The sequence below is a fragment of the Chenopodium album genome, chromosome 18 (genome assembly GCF_948465745.1).
Source record: "Chenopodium album chromosome 18, dcCheAlbu1.1, whole genome shotgun sequence".
Classification (NCBI taxonomy): domain Eukaryota; kingdom Viridiplantae; phylum Streptophyta; class Magnoliopsida; order Caryophyllales; family Amaranthaceae; genus Chenopodium; species Chenopodium album.
The window spans coordinates 8,645,811-8,661,241 of record NC_137851.1 but is presented as its reverse complement, the minus strand read 5'-3'; the positions used below and the strand labels follow the sequence as shown (position 1 = coordinate 8,661,241).

General features: G+C 31.3%; 1 protein-coding gene across 1 annotated transcript; it reads right to left on the bottom strand.

Annotated features, from left to right (window-relative positions):
* LOC145592990 (homeobox-leucine zipper protein ATHB-8-like) lies at positions 1-6,946 on the bottom strand. Its single transcript, XM_081649504.1, has 18 exons — positions 6,802-6,946; positions 5,121-5,374; positions 4,855-5,014; positions 4,166-4,269; positions 3,985-4,075; positions 3,566-3,775; positions 3,388-3,471; positions 3,128-3,283; positions 2,964-3,038; positions 2,753-2,859; positions 2,463-2,655; positions 1,933-2,118; positions 1,760-1,840; positions 1,531-1,665; positions 1,094-1,416; positions 887-992; positions 513-662; positions 1-374 (listed from the first exon to the last, which is right to left on the bottom strand). The coding sequence occupies exons 2-18, from the start codon at positions 5,336-5,338 to the stop codon at positions 228-230; spliced, it is 2,526 nt and encodes an 841-aa protein (XP_081505630.1). The 5' UTR covers positions 5,339-5,374; positions 6,802-6,946; the 3' UTR covers positions 1-227.
* Positions 6,947-15,431: the final 8,485 nt, after the last annotated feature.

Here is a 15,431-nt window from a genome sequence, read left to right as displayed (position 1 = left end):
TTTAACATAAACATGATATATCATAAATTAGGTGGTCAAAGTGTGGAAGTATCTCAAAAATAGAAAAGATCTACATGATTTAGGGCACAGCTCAAAATCAGTCATTCCAAAGGCAGAGAACCCTCTTCATTGCTTCCCTAAGACATTCCTAAGTAAATAAAAAAGAAGAAAAATTCTAACTTTTCTAAACTGTTGATTTATCCCCTGAAACTACATGACCATGATTTTCATACAAAAGACCAATTGATAAACATAAAGCACATGCACTGTGCATCCTCGGCATCATTGAACACCTTCCAAGCAACTGCTCGTTCATATGAAATCGGTCTTCCCATGCTTGACATGCAGATACCTCCTTGTAGACAAATGAAACCCTGAAAATAGCACAAGAAAACAAATGATAAGTACATATTTAAGGATCAAGCTGAAAGTCAAAAACATGAACAAAAATTAAGTGAGACAGGGGAGAGGGGGTTAAAATGAGATTATACGAAGTATTTCTACACACTGACCTGCTGCATTATTTGAGGCAGCTCTGTGAAGAGGGTTTTCCGGCCCTGCTCATCGAAAATCTTTTCCAATGTAATATCTTGCAGTGCAACTAAGGTAGTCTCTAGCATGTCAAGTCCTGCTTGATTTGCAAATGTGAAAACTGGCAACGCCTGTATAAGTTTCAAAGGAGATAACAAGTTAACAAAGGTCGTCTATTGTTTAAAGGGCTGATTCCACAAGTGTTAATAACAGCACAATGTCACTCAAATTGACAGCAACAGTTGCATCTTTTGATATGTCGAGTATCACTTTGAACACTCAAGCTTACAGGAATAGTTACTTAATAAGAAACTGAACAATGAACGTGAATGTTTGTTGATATGCAAAATGATACCTTCAAAGAGCAGCACAAAATGGCATCAGAATGGCTCCAAAGAGATTTGAGAATGGACTCTCCTCCCTCGTTACCAGGTTTAAGCAACTCAACACCTAGATAGAATCTGTCAAAGTAGATGAACTATCATCAGTAACATGTTGAAGATTAGCATATCACAAGCTATGTTACTCAGATTCGGATAGTTTGGTAAAAAATGATTAAAACCTGTAGCTTTGACAAATCCAACGAGCAAGTGTCTGTGCTTCAGGAGTTCCAGGAGACAAAGGTGAACCATTAAGAGAGCCAAAACGAGAAGGGGAGAGCGCAGATGCTACCCTCTGAACAGAGGATATTATACTCCTAACATATTGTCGTGCCATAGAAGCAACACTCTCCTGAAGATGAATCTCGAAAGCAAACTGAAACGCTATAGTCATCACAGATTTCCCACTACCAGACCCGCTATTATCAGCAAGTGATTTATTTCCAGCTGCGCCAACCTCAAGGGCAGATGTAAGGTCAAGAGTGCATTTCGGACTTGAAACATCCTGTAATATTACCACCAATTTAAGTTAAGGTCTCGAGGGTATAGTATAACAAGGTAGCAAAAACAAAACAAAATTCATTGAAAATGAGTAGCTTAAGTTCAGGAAAATAATTACCTTGGAAGAGTCAATTGGAATGATTCGGAAACCAGATGGAAGGAGCGGAGCATCATCAGAGAAAGATGCATCTATTGGAGCGAATACAAGTTCTGCGCATGCCCCAACAGCATTTTCATCTACTCCACTACACAACTGTGAAATCAAACAAATTCAGAAATTAAGATGGTTCTTAATCATAATCCACATTCATCAATGTAATTAAGTACAAAATCAAAATTATGCTTACTTGGAGCATAAATATGTCTCCTGGCATAAACATGTCTTCACGATAATGACCTAGATTTTCAAGCCGAACAACCTCCATGAACTGTTGCAAACAAACAAATTATACTGTCAATATCAGCTGTAAAATATCAATGAAATTAATCAAAAGAAAAATGATGAAAGATAATTTCTTGCCTCTTCATTTTCAATTGTGTGTGCAAGAGGAAGAATGACTTGACCCCCAACACATCCTGTACGAGCAACTGGTATGGTACAAGGAGCAGCTTTGACAGCTGCTGCTGCATAAGCATCAATGCCACTATCAGCCCATTCAGATCGATGTTCTCGCAAGAATCTAAGGAGTACTGCAGGAGGCACATTCTGCAATACAGTAATAAAAAGAAAATGAGTTTTAAGAAATGGGGCAAGATTTATCATTCATGCATAAAAGAGAATCAAGAAACACAAAAATATGCATTTCAATTTAGATGACTAAAGCTAACATTGAATCCATGACCATTCTATTAGACAAGTAGAGTTCTGGGTCAATATTATCAAACCAAGACAGCTAGTTATTATGAAATTGAATTTTATTGATATTTTACAACTTCACAAAATCAAAATCATGTACTTGAGCTTGTAATCAAGTGAATAGGTTGTCATACTTTTATTAGTTTTCTATGTATATTGCTATTACTAGTGTTAAACCATATCTGATCACCCACCTGTAAGAGCATGGAGGCTCTAGCGCATAGCACTGCAGTGCCCACAGATGGAAATCCGTTACTGTAGAATTGATTTTCACCCATCATTTTGCTAGGAGAAGAATTAACTAGAAGAGTTACATCATCTATTCCATCACTGTCCATCATAGACCATCCTTCATCCATAAATCCGTTGACAGCTTCATTAAAACCCCTGTGAAACATATTAGAAATAAACTTATAAGCAAACAAGCAATCAATTAAACATAATAAAATGGCCTTAAGATAGTCAAAAATGGTCAGGAACTTACTTGCTCAACCTCTGGCTGAGAGCACGTAAGGCTGCTGGACGTCTTCCAAAGCCAGTGACGTTTGGTTGAGAAATCTCTTGAGAGATCTGCCTCAATTGCCTTAAAGCCTGAAAGGTTGTCATACGAAAGGATTAGATGACAACATCACAGAAATTCATGGGATTCTTTTTAGACGTTTTTAGCTACAAATGAGCTGAGATATGAAACTTACTGCCATTGTTGTTCTTTGAGCAAGCAAAGTAGATGACTCGTACAGTGGGCGTAGTACTTCAGGTACCCTCCATGGCTATTTCATCATAAATCAAGAAGTAAGATAAACGCTATATCTAATAAGTTTGACACAGAATCCGCAAACACTAGATAGAATTTGCATACCTCTAGGTCCATATGATCAACAACATGAATGATAGACCCACCCCCTTCACAGGGCCTAATTAGATAACCACTAGGCATAATTTCCGCTCTCACGAAGTGCTGTACTGATGGCATACTAGGACCATTCTGAGTGTTGTTTAGTGATCTCTCGCAGATCTAAAGCACAACCAAATCATTAGAGATGAATTCAAAAGATATAAGGAAATCCATGGAACTACATGAATGTTGATGCTTTTCCATTATGTTTGAGAAAGTCTTACCACAACACTGCCATCTTCTAGGAGAGATGTGTAGCGCATCAACCAGAAATCGCGTGCTGGAGCCAACGTTGTAAGTGCATAGAGCTTCAGGGATAAAATTAAACATTAGTTTTTTGGTCATCTTTACACATTGAGCCCACAAAGAAATGCCTGAAATAATAGGATTGTTGGGTTTTACCTGCATATATAGCAGTTCAATTGTTCCCCCATTTCCTGTAGACATCACATTCATCACATCAACAGCTCGGCAATCACGGTACCATGAAAGCCGATCTTTAAGGATTTCAGCAACTCTTGTTGGTTCTAAACTCACAAGACCGCATGCACGAGCCGCAACTCCAGTGCATCCATGAGAAATAGCAATGATTCCAATGGAATCCGGACCAGGCTGTTTAAGAAATCAAAAAGGAACAACAATCAATTCCTTAACAAAACTGATTTATTGGATCTGATTTCAGATCACTTATATGTCTACTAGTTTATGTCTAGCAAAATCAAAGAGAAAATTGACATAATCTAGACAAACATTGCTTCTTATTTGTTGATTTTCTCTACACTGAACAATTAAATTGCGTAAGGAATTATAGAAGTGTTTACCTTCATTCCAGGCATTTGGATCCACTCAACGGCGGTTCCAGTAGCCTTTGAAAGAAACTCTGTTAAAGTCTCCTCTGCAATAGACACAAGTCTGAAACCAAAAATAAGATATAGTAGTCAATACGAAAGTAATGAGCTCATATTTTACCAAAAGATGGAACAAATTAGCACTTCCAATTACCCTGCAGGGCTAGCATCCTTTGGAGGACGCTGTGAGGTTGCTTGTTGTTGGCCACTTGTCACCACTGACTCGCAACTTGTATCTGTGGTGGCTAGTGTTGCCGCCTGTAAAAGAATCGTGGCAAAGCTTAATACTTCATATATAGGATGATTTGTAAAACCAAAAGACTGCCACTAATCACAGGGCATAATCTGTACAAGTAATATCATAATATTCCTATCAAGAAAGATAACAAGCAAACAGCTTAGATGAACGAAAGCTCTCATGAAAGTCGTGTTTTTCATTTCTGATACAGGGAAATAGAGGGAAGACATTTTCTTTGAAAGGCCAGTAAGTTCCCCTCGAAAATCTTCAGATACCAAATAATGACCTTTTCAAACTAATCTAACTTTCAATACCCTTTTTATTTATATCTTATGCGATAATCAAAGAAATTAATATAGATTCTACAAAGCAAATCTTATGATATAGTGCCCTAGGATGTGTGTTACCATGAATACTAATGTATCAACATTGTGCTACTACAATTCCTTGCTTTGATGTTTCTGTTTTCCATTTTCGTGCAACTTAGTATTAAACCTCACCAAGAGATGTGCATAAAATTGATTACTACAAGTACAGGCCATACAATTTTAAGAAAGGATAATGACTAGATGAAAAAATTGAGTTTTCAAGAAAAAAGTTCTTACATTCTGGGTATGTTGGCGAAAATAACTATTCTCGTAAACCAACTGTCCCACTTGCTTTTGCAACCTATCATTTTCCTCCATTAACAGCTTGTTCATTGCTGTCAACTTTCTATTCACCGCCTGTAATCTAGATGACTCTTTCCTCTGCTTCTCCCTACATCTGGAATTCCAAGCAGCAACATATATTAGTTAAAGATGTAATATACTAGTAAGAAGTTTCAAAATTATAAAGGCAAACTATTAAAGCAAATGAACCATCAATATACCTTCGATTCTGAAACCAAACTTTAATCTGCTTGGGCTCGATGTTGGAGAGAATAGGGCATTCCCTAATAAGCTGTTGGCGACGAAGGGAGCTAGGTTTGGGGCACTCATGATAGAGCCTCTCAAGGGCTTCCACCTGCTCAGGAGTATACCGGACATATTTTCCAGCATCTGCCGCCATTTTGTTTGCATCCCGACAAGCTGAGCTCACAGCCATCATCCCTATAGATTTTTACTTACTTCAATCTTGAAAACCCTACAGATAAAGAAACAAATCCCATTAAAACAGTAGCTTACATGCTCCAATAGTTAACATCATACAAACAAAAAACTCCTAGTGAAAAAACCTAAAGAGTTAAGACTATATCTTAAAAAAGGTAAATCAGATTATAATAAGTTCACAGTAAACATCCCTTAAGATTTATATATTTATCACATTTTGAAGACCCTAAGATAAGATATATGTTTCAATCAAAAGAATAGTCACCTATAATGCTTCAATCTCTAGCAATATACAATATACACAAGAGAAGTCTTAGAAATAGGACTAGAAAATTCCAACTATTATGTCAGAATATTAGAATCAGAATCAAACACCCAAAGTATTCAATGCTGAACACCAGTCAAACAGCAAAACCTAGGAAAGTAAAAGATAAAAGAACATCTAAATTCTTAATATTGATTCCATTTTTGAACAACCCAGAAAAAGGATTAAGTTTTAAGACTATATGAAGCATCTAGAAGTTTTCCCTTGTACTTTTCCTTTTTCCAACTAGCATATTCAAAAATCTTCTAAGAAATTACAAAGCTTGAGTTATACACCTTCTAAAATTCCTAAAATCTTAGAGAACAAATAAATCCATATACTAGCTTCTTGGGCCTTTATCATAAACTTTTACAAACTAGAGTTGATATCAATTTATCAAATTAAAAATACACAAACACCAAAAAAAAAGATGAAATGGAATCAAACAAAGTACAAACTACCTTCATTTATTAATACAGTAGAACAAGAAGATGTTCAGAAATAAATCTTAAAACTCAGAGAAGCACAAATAAGCTAGATTTTGCTCTTATTCACTTCATTATGGACCATGCGTCCATGCTATAGGGAAACAAAATAGCAACAAAATGAATATTTCTAAGGTAAAGACTGAAACTTTTTGCATCAAAGAAACAGAAACAGGTGAATTAAGCTCTTTCCCCACCACTTAACAGCTTATTACGAAAATTTAAGCAAAACCCATGAATTGTTTGTGATAAAGCTCCAAACTTTAACCCCTAACCTAAGTCATTTCTACAAACCCAGATCAAATTTCATGGTTTTTACCTCAGACAAACTTAAACAAGTAAACTAAGCTCATTTCCACTTCAAATAAGAACAAATTGTGAAATCATAAGCAGACCCCCCATCATCAATTATTCATCAAAAAATATCCAGACTTTTCCACAAACAGAGGTTAGTGTCAATTGACTTCATACTAGAAACCCATAATAAATGTCATGATTATTACCTCATAAACTGAAACTAGAAACAAACAGATTAAGAAATTTCCCACATAAAGCTAAGAACATTAAAGCTAAACCCATCAATTATTTCTAATAAAGATCCAAACTTTTACCCTAAAAATATAAAATTTCAACAGTCAGAAGAATTTTGATGGTTTTTTGTTTTATTTTTACCTCAAAGGACTTCAATGCCTTGAACATTGCTGTGCAACAACAAAGGGGGGGGGTAAAAAGAGGAGATTTTAGAAGATATGCAGAAAATGAAATGAGTAGTGAGTAGGGTGAAGTAATGGGGTTGGTTGTTTTATATGGAAATTTCTTTCAATTTTCTGTCATTTTGAGCAAAAAATAGTGAAATGTAAAACCCCTCAAATACCGGACAAAATGGCAACTTTCTCTCTCCTCATTTTTTTTATATTTTTTTATTTTTTAAATTTTTAATTTTTGTTGGGTGTGGTGGGGTTGTATGTTTGCTTTTTCTGAATTTGGTCTTGGCACTTCCGACAGTTTGGACTGGAGTGCCCTGTTATTTTGCGAAATTTGAGGTTTTATCTTTTAAAGATTTGGTATTTTAAGCTCACTCTCTTTTGTGGCGCGTATATTGTATTTGAACTTGTAGTTTACTACTCCTAACTAAGGGTGATGTCATTAGTACTTAAGTTGATATCATAAATTTTGGTTTGTTGTTTTTATTGGTTCATAGACCACATGGAATATGTCATAAATCGATATGCAATTAATCAATTATATGTTTAATGCAAAAATTAAAGCTTTTTTTTTTTTTTGAAGAGGATGCAAAAATTAAAGCTAGACAAGTTATTTATAATTTACGTATTTAAATTAAATTAAGAGTGTATTCTGATTTACTAAACTGGATTGAATTATTTATGAGAGAAGGAAATTAAGAACTAAACTGAAATTAAGTTGAATGAAACATGTCCTAAGTTGTACGGAGTAATATGTTAAGACATTTAATATACTCCGTATCTTCGAAGAGATTACTACTCCATATACGATTCAATTGAATTATAAATAAGATTGATATATACATGATGATTTCCAAAATAAAATACTGATTTTCATCAAATATTTAAGATCTTACCTAAGCGTGTATGTATAAGAATTTATTACAATTGAATGCAATATCAAATCATAATGTTTTGCACAATGGGAAAACTATGTCGATGCACCAACAAATACTTATATTTAATTAACCATCCTTATAGTTTAAGTGTGACTATACTTAAATAGATATTCCGTATTCTTGGTTCAATTGATGCATCATTTTAAATTTTTTACATGCACTATTTATATAGTGGTACTAACTTATTTAGTGAGCATATTGATGGATACTCTGTAGCTTAGTAAATCCATAATGGCACTCATGCAAGGGTTAAACTTAAGCTAGCTTGTAAAAACAACTTCAATCTAAGGTGGGACAAAACTAATCTAAGGTGGGACAAAACTAATAACTATGTAGATAAGAACTAACAAGTTCACATACGTACATGTTTTACTTAATTCACAATGCTAGTTCTTTACTTATCCATATATACATATCTTAATCTAATGACTAGTCCTAGTTCATGTTCATCCAAATAAAGTCAATAAAAACAAAAATTCTCTTCAACTAATAAATTAAATTCTGCCGACTACTATGATATTTGATCAACCCTTGTATTGAATAATTAAATAACATACCCCTCCTTGCATAAGTTTAGACATTAATTAATACCCAAAAAAAAAAAAAAAAAAAAAAAAAAAAAAAAGAAAAAAAAACTTACAAGATCAAATATATGAGCAAATTTAATTTTCCTTACATATAATTTACAAAAGATAATTAAATATATAAGAGAATGTAAATAGTTAAGGTGCATACTAGCTCTATTACATATTATATGTGTAACTTTTGAATTTTGTATGTCTCAGAAATAATAACCAAAAATTGTGCATAATATGTAACAAATGTAGCTAGTGCATATATAGTGAACAACTAAGCACTGAGCAAACTAAACTCAAAATGTATACCTGTGATTTTAGATAGATATGTACATTTTGATAATAACTTAATTAATTAGTTATAGTATGTAGTCATAGAAGAAGAAAAAAAAAAAAAAAACCCTAGTCTTCTCTCTCATTTCTCTCTCCTAAACTCTAGCCTTCATTGTTAATTTTGAAGGAGCTTCCATCGGATTTCACTAGTGGAAAGCCCCAATCTTTATATCTTTTACATTTTCTTTGTTTTTTAGATTATAATAATGTCTCCTTCGAAAGAAAAGGTTTATTTCCTTCGAAAGGCAAGGATTTTTCGATCTTCTTCGAAAGACAAAGTTTTATTTGCACTTAATAGGGTCTCTAATTGTGTGGGGCTACAATTGATTATGGCTCGGATTCGGGTTACAAAATCAGTACAAGAATTTTCTTTCTCACAAAATTATGAAGGAGCGCGACGGTTCCACTCAAAAAGTTGTATGAGACAATGAATCGAGAATGTGCCAAAGTGTTATAATTATGTATTCAGATTCTTTGCCTTCCTCGATTAATTCTTGTTTGATTTTGTTAAATCCAATTTTATTATCATTAATTGTCAATTGTAGATGTCATATGACTTTATTTAATGAAATTTAACGTCCTTTAGGATTTCTTTAAAAAAAATAAAAATTAGTGATTTAATTTATACAAATACGAACTTGTAAAAAGTAGTCATATTAGAGATAAATTATACTCGTAGCACACATATATAGTTCACGTCATACTCAAATCAGTAAGTATTCTATGTGGTTAGTCCGGACAGTCAAATTAAATGATGTGACCAAATTTGTTTATAATAGTGCATAACTTTGAATCATATTATTCATATGATTATTGAATTGATTAATAACCCCATTTATTCATATAGTAACCTTATTTTAAATCCTCGGAGTAACTTTAATTTATTAATTATGTGAGTAATATTAGTTCTTTGAAAAAAAAAAAGTAAACCTTATTTGTTCATTCAAAAGAGCTCTAGCTTATACAGTTTTGTTTATTACTCGTAAAGTAACAACTCCATAGTAATTAGTTCAAAAAAGAAATAACAACTCCAATCCATATGTTTATAAAACTAACCTCAATTTTCCATCATTAGAGTTAACCTCATCCATCAAGGTAATCTCGGCCCATTTAAACCCATTATTCATTAATGTCTTATAAGTAAATCGATTACCCTTCTAGCTTATGTCTCAAAATTAGTATCATGGAAAGATATATAAGTAACAACTTAATTAATTTTATTTTATTTTAGGAAGTATGTCATACTATTCATAATCAAGAACCTACCCCATATTTAATCAATAAGATCCTCCTTTTGTATTAATAAAATAATATCATAAAACTTAGCAATAATTCGTAGAAGTTACGAGTATATCTTTTTGCCAACATGCATGCATGTCAATTCCTATCTCGTAGTACTTTTTAATCGTCCAAAATAAGCAATGAAGTATGTTTCACCAATCCTAGGGCAAACACTTGTCATTCAATTGCGGGAAGACGTGATTTTGAACCTTGCCTTGTTGCCCAATTGCCATGCCTATTTTTGCTTTGTATTCCTCAATTTGTAAGCCAAGTAATTGTACTCATGAACTGAAAAGAAGAACTTCATATGCAACTTAACATTGTTTATGTCACTCTTTTTATTACCTCCCCATTATAATTTTTTTATTTTTTTTTACCTTGTGATTTTATTTGAACTTTGGTAATTTACCTAATGTTCTCTCTCAAAGGTTTGTAGAATTTGTATTATACTGTATTTGTCTATAATTTATATTTAAGAGAAAATTAATGCAAAGAATATGTATAAGTACACTTTATTCATCAATAGATATTATTGTCATATCATATATTATGCGAATGGAAAGTTTTAGTTTTTAAAATTTTGTTTTAATTTCTAAACAGGAAATATCGATTTTTGACTTTCTCTAACTAGATAGATTATGAAGCTAAAGTATATTATGTTATTATCTATTGAAATCATGCAATTTTGTCCCAGTCTCAACATGTTAATATCAAGGATTTATCTCTATATTTATCAGTCCTCTCTATAATATGTATGCATCGATTGAGTATAATTTGGATTAATCTAACCTCTATTAAAAATTAAACTAATATTGAAGATTATATTCTTGGTTGACAAGATTGGATATTGAAGAGTATTTTCTTGTACTTAAGACAAGATATATTTCTTACAAATCTATGAGTACGTAGACGAGTCTTAAGTAGCTAGCGATAGAAACCTAATCAATCCTAAGCTTCCTGGAAAGTGCTTGGTGTTTCTTCTGTGATGTTTAACGAGCCCTAGATCAAATTAATTATAACATTATGTTTTGTGATTATCTATCAGGCAATTAATCTTCTATATGGTTGACGAGTGACTTATTATGCTCAAATTATTTAGCAACGACTTATTGATGACTGAATTATTATACTCATCACTTAATTTTATTTTATGTGAAAAATATTTCATTCAATTTTGTTTTACAATCTTTTAGTAGTTAACTATTTTTTTTTTTTTTTTTTTTTTTTTGCAGACCTCTTATCTTACTCATCTTACCCCATAATTTATCTAATAGTGTGTTCACGTTCTCTAAGAAAACCAATATTTTTCATACTCTCACCCACCTATATATATCAATACACATATCGACGTACATTTATCAAAATTTTCTTGATTTGTAAATTTACAGTACTCCGTAATTAATAATTAGAACAAACAAAATAAACAAAGGTAATACGAAGATGACTGTGATTACATATAGAAAATTGACCTTATATGGCTACTATGAGCCTCAAATTCCATCCATTCTCCACGTATATATACATACACATGCATGACCCCAATTTTATTGTCCACATTAGACTTCTTTGTAAGAGTATGATATAAGTAATTTTAATAGACAAAAATAACTTTACTTTAGTTGACTTAGTACAATGAAAAAAACGACATTATTGCAAGATTATTTGATCATGAGGATTAAGGGCCACTCCACCATAAAACTCTAAAGACAAACAGAAAAAAGCTTGTCACGCGTAATGGAAAAAAGCTAATCCTTTGTTTTTGTAATTTTTTTTTCCTTCTTATTTTTATTTATTTTATCATATTATATTTTTATTTTTTATTTATTTTTAAGAAGGAATCTCAAACAAGAAAAAAGGCAAAAACTGCGTAGTTAGGAGAGAGAAATTAAAGGAAGATTAAAGAACAGAATAATGCGGCCTCCTGCATGCGCCATGCCATGGTGTTTATGTACCATTTCTTATGTTTATTATATGATCATTTCGTATCTTATTATCTTATGCTTAATTTGTACTACTTCATTTTCAAATCTATTCATTACTAAATCATCCTTTATGTCACCAAATATTATTTTTAATCTTCTTATATCATTATTTGTATTATGGAATGGTAGATCACGTAATTTAGGTTGCTAAGTTTTAATGTTTTTACATACACCATATACGACTGAGAGACTGTTATATAGATTTCTAAATTCATTATACAGAATCCAATTTGCATTCAACATTCTCAATCAAACATGTTACTGTTTATTGTTGATTTAGGGTATGTTCTCTTCAGCTTAATTTCAGTTCAGTTTAGTTCCAGTTAGTTCAGTTTCTAATTTCCTTCTCTCATAAACAATTCATTTCAGCTCTATTTAGTTCAGTTCAGCTATGTTCAGTAAATCAGAACAGGCCCTTAATATATAATTGTATGCGTGATCTTGAAAGATGTGTATGTACTTACCTTACTCGTGTAACCCGATAAGATGAAAATGATGCGTGAATGTGATAACTATAATAAATGGATCAATATGGATATGGAATAATGTGCTTGGTAATGTATTCGGCTAATAGTAAATAACTCATACGGAGTACTTTTTACTCGACAGTACACAAAATAATTAACTTTGAGCGATGATAGTTGAGATCATCAGATGTTTATGAATGTCATCAATGGAGGACCATTTCAAACTTCTAACGTATGATATCTATTTATCTCCATCTAATCTGTATTCAAAGTTTCCAAAAAACTACAATAAGTAATGCATACAAATATACAATAATTCCTTTTGGATATATATATAATGCTGGCAAACTTTTAAGCAGTAGCATTAGATGTATTGACTAAAAATATTCCATAGATTGTAATAAGTTGTAACTATCAATCCATCATACTGAAATCATGCATATTCAACAACTTATTGAAAATGTATGAAATTTGAATAGTTATATACGAAGAAGTGAAAATGCAATTATTGATGAAGGAATAATAAAAAATGATTTAGTAATTATTACAGAATTATTTACTTTAAGTTCATTATTACTCGTTTGAACAAGAAGAAGAAGAGAGTCATTTTCATCAAAGAAGGATTTATATATGGTGCAGTGGTTAATTGAAATCAAAAGGTGAGGTGACACCATGGCGTTTATTAACTTAATTAATTATTTTCAACTTTAATTTGAGGAACTATTAGTACAACTATTGTTTGATTTTCAAAATAATTACGTGGTAATAGCATATAAATTTTTTTAATGAAAAAATGAACACTATAAGTTTGAGCTTAATAGATACGCTCTTTTACAACATGCCAAAGTTCAATAATTTCCTACATGGTTAAAGATTTAAGGGTCAATAGTAACATGGAGGTTAGTTAACTTGTTTTGCCTAAATTTATAAACATACAAAGTAAAATAATTATTACTATCTCTGTTTTTTTATTATTTGCAATGTAGCTAGAAAATTATTTGTAAGATATAGCTAGAAAATTCATTTATTGCAAATAATAAGAAATCGAGTTGCATAGTATATAAATTGATCAACATTTTGTTGCGCTTTGTTTGGTACAGTGAAACTCCTACCTATGATTCTCATTCATTGATGTCTTCATAAATTTGAAGATGGAGAAAAATGCATGGTAATTCCTTATGTTTAGGCATGCGAATAAGAGAGTAACATTATCCTTTAAAATCAAATTATAAGTGAGGGAGACAACTCAATTTGTATGGTAAAAAGCAAGGAGTATTTGTTAAGGGACATTACAAAACTTTTTGGTGGTTGATAGCATGTGATATGAGCAAAGGTAAATAGTATAAACCATCATCATGTCAAAACATAAAATTCCTTTTCTTTTGAAATATAACATCGTATGATTTGTCAAATATGGTCAACTAAGAGAATATTTCACAACTTTAATTTGCTTCTAAATTTTCAACCCCATTAAAAAGTCTATGTCGTTTTATGAGAATCAATTATACATGAGTCAATACTTCGTCATCATCCAAGCAATCAGAAAATTCAATGATTTTGCCACAATCTAGTAAAAGTGCATTATTTATGTGTGGAAATGGATCGTCCTATATTTATTTTCATCCGAATGAGTCACTAATGGACATTACAAACTATCAATAAAGAAGAGTGATTTGAATCTGTGATCTATCATCACAGACACTAACTTAAGCTTTGATATAGCTAATTAAGACTAGACCTCATTAGTTAAAACTTAAAAATGTACTCCGTAATATACATAGTGTTTCTATATAATATTACGAGAAATAAATATATGTAATAATTTATAGCAATACTAAATTTTATGAGAATAAAATAACTCTATAATAATTTGAGAGAGAAACTTTTATTAACCTATCATAAATATGTTGATTAATATTTATAATAAGTCCGACTTATTATATATGTATATATATATGTATATGTATATCTATGTATTTTATTATCGGTTCCTTCAAAGGTATGAAAATGAGTAGCGGCAGCCACTGATTGGTCAATTGAGGTTGCATAATATTGGCAGACAAATGCTAGTGGTTTTTGATTCTTTGCATTTCAAAGATAAACTTATATAACAAACCACGTTTCTACTTTTTACACTATAATTGAAATTTTAACTTTCTTTTAAAATAAATCAATATATTTTCTGCATAGATTAAAGTTTCTGCTTGATAGATAAGATTAGATATCTTAAATTATAATATTGTGAGTTAAAGAAAAGTAACAGCAGTAAGCTTTAAGTTTCAACTGGTCTCTTAACTTTCACTTTGGTTAAAAATAAATAACTAAATAACTAAAAACCTATCTATTGACTTTTAATTTGATCATGACTTTATTACCCATCTTTTTATCCCTTGTAAATTCAGCACAAATTATTTAATTTGGGATGATGTTAAATAATATAACTCTGAAAAGTGCACTTTAAGGAGAAGATCCGTGACATCAAATGCCTAATATATTAGGTCAAAATGACAACAAATGAATACTAAATATACACATTAAACTTTACTTGTAGTTAATTTAAAATTATCTCTTAATTTCGTTGCCAACTTGATAGATCTTATCTATAATAATAATTCCAATTAGAGGACCACTCATAAATTAAAGTTAGCTTATTGCATAATGCATATACTTAATACTTTTAATTAAATGAGGAGTATTATTGTTAAAAAGAAATATTGAGGAGTATTAAATTAGCCTTTTCAATTAAAAGTCATCAAATTATATATTGAAAGTATATAAAAGTAACGAAAAATAATACAAGTAAATTTTTTTCTTAGGCAAAACAATGATGACTTATTTCAACATAATCTCCAATTTGACAAAGAATAAATAATATATGTGTGAGTTAAATCTTTTAGATTCTTAATAAAAGGTGACATTTTATGTAATCATCAACATCTAGTTCAAATATAACTTATTATGTGTCTCACTGATAAATCAAGGTTTACCTAGTCAAAAAAAGTACACTTCATTCTAGCTTAGC

Excerpts from the sequence above, each read along its gene's own strand:
- LOC145592990 (XM_081649504.1), bottom strand. The coding sequence starts at position 5,338 with ATGATGGCTGTGAGCTCAGCTTGTCGGGATGCAAACAAAATGGCGGCA. Across the intron at positions 3,776-3,984 it reads TCCAAATGCCTGGAATGAAG|CCTGGTCCGGATTCCATTGG; the intron begins GTAAACACTTCT and ends TTTCTTAAACAG. Across the intron at positions 2,656-2,752 it reads CTCAGCCAGAGGTTGAGCAA|GGGTTTTAATGAAGCTGTCA; the intron begins GTAAGTTCCTGA and ends TATGTTTCACAG.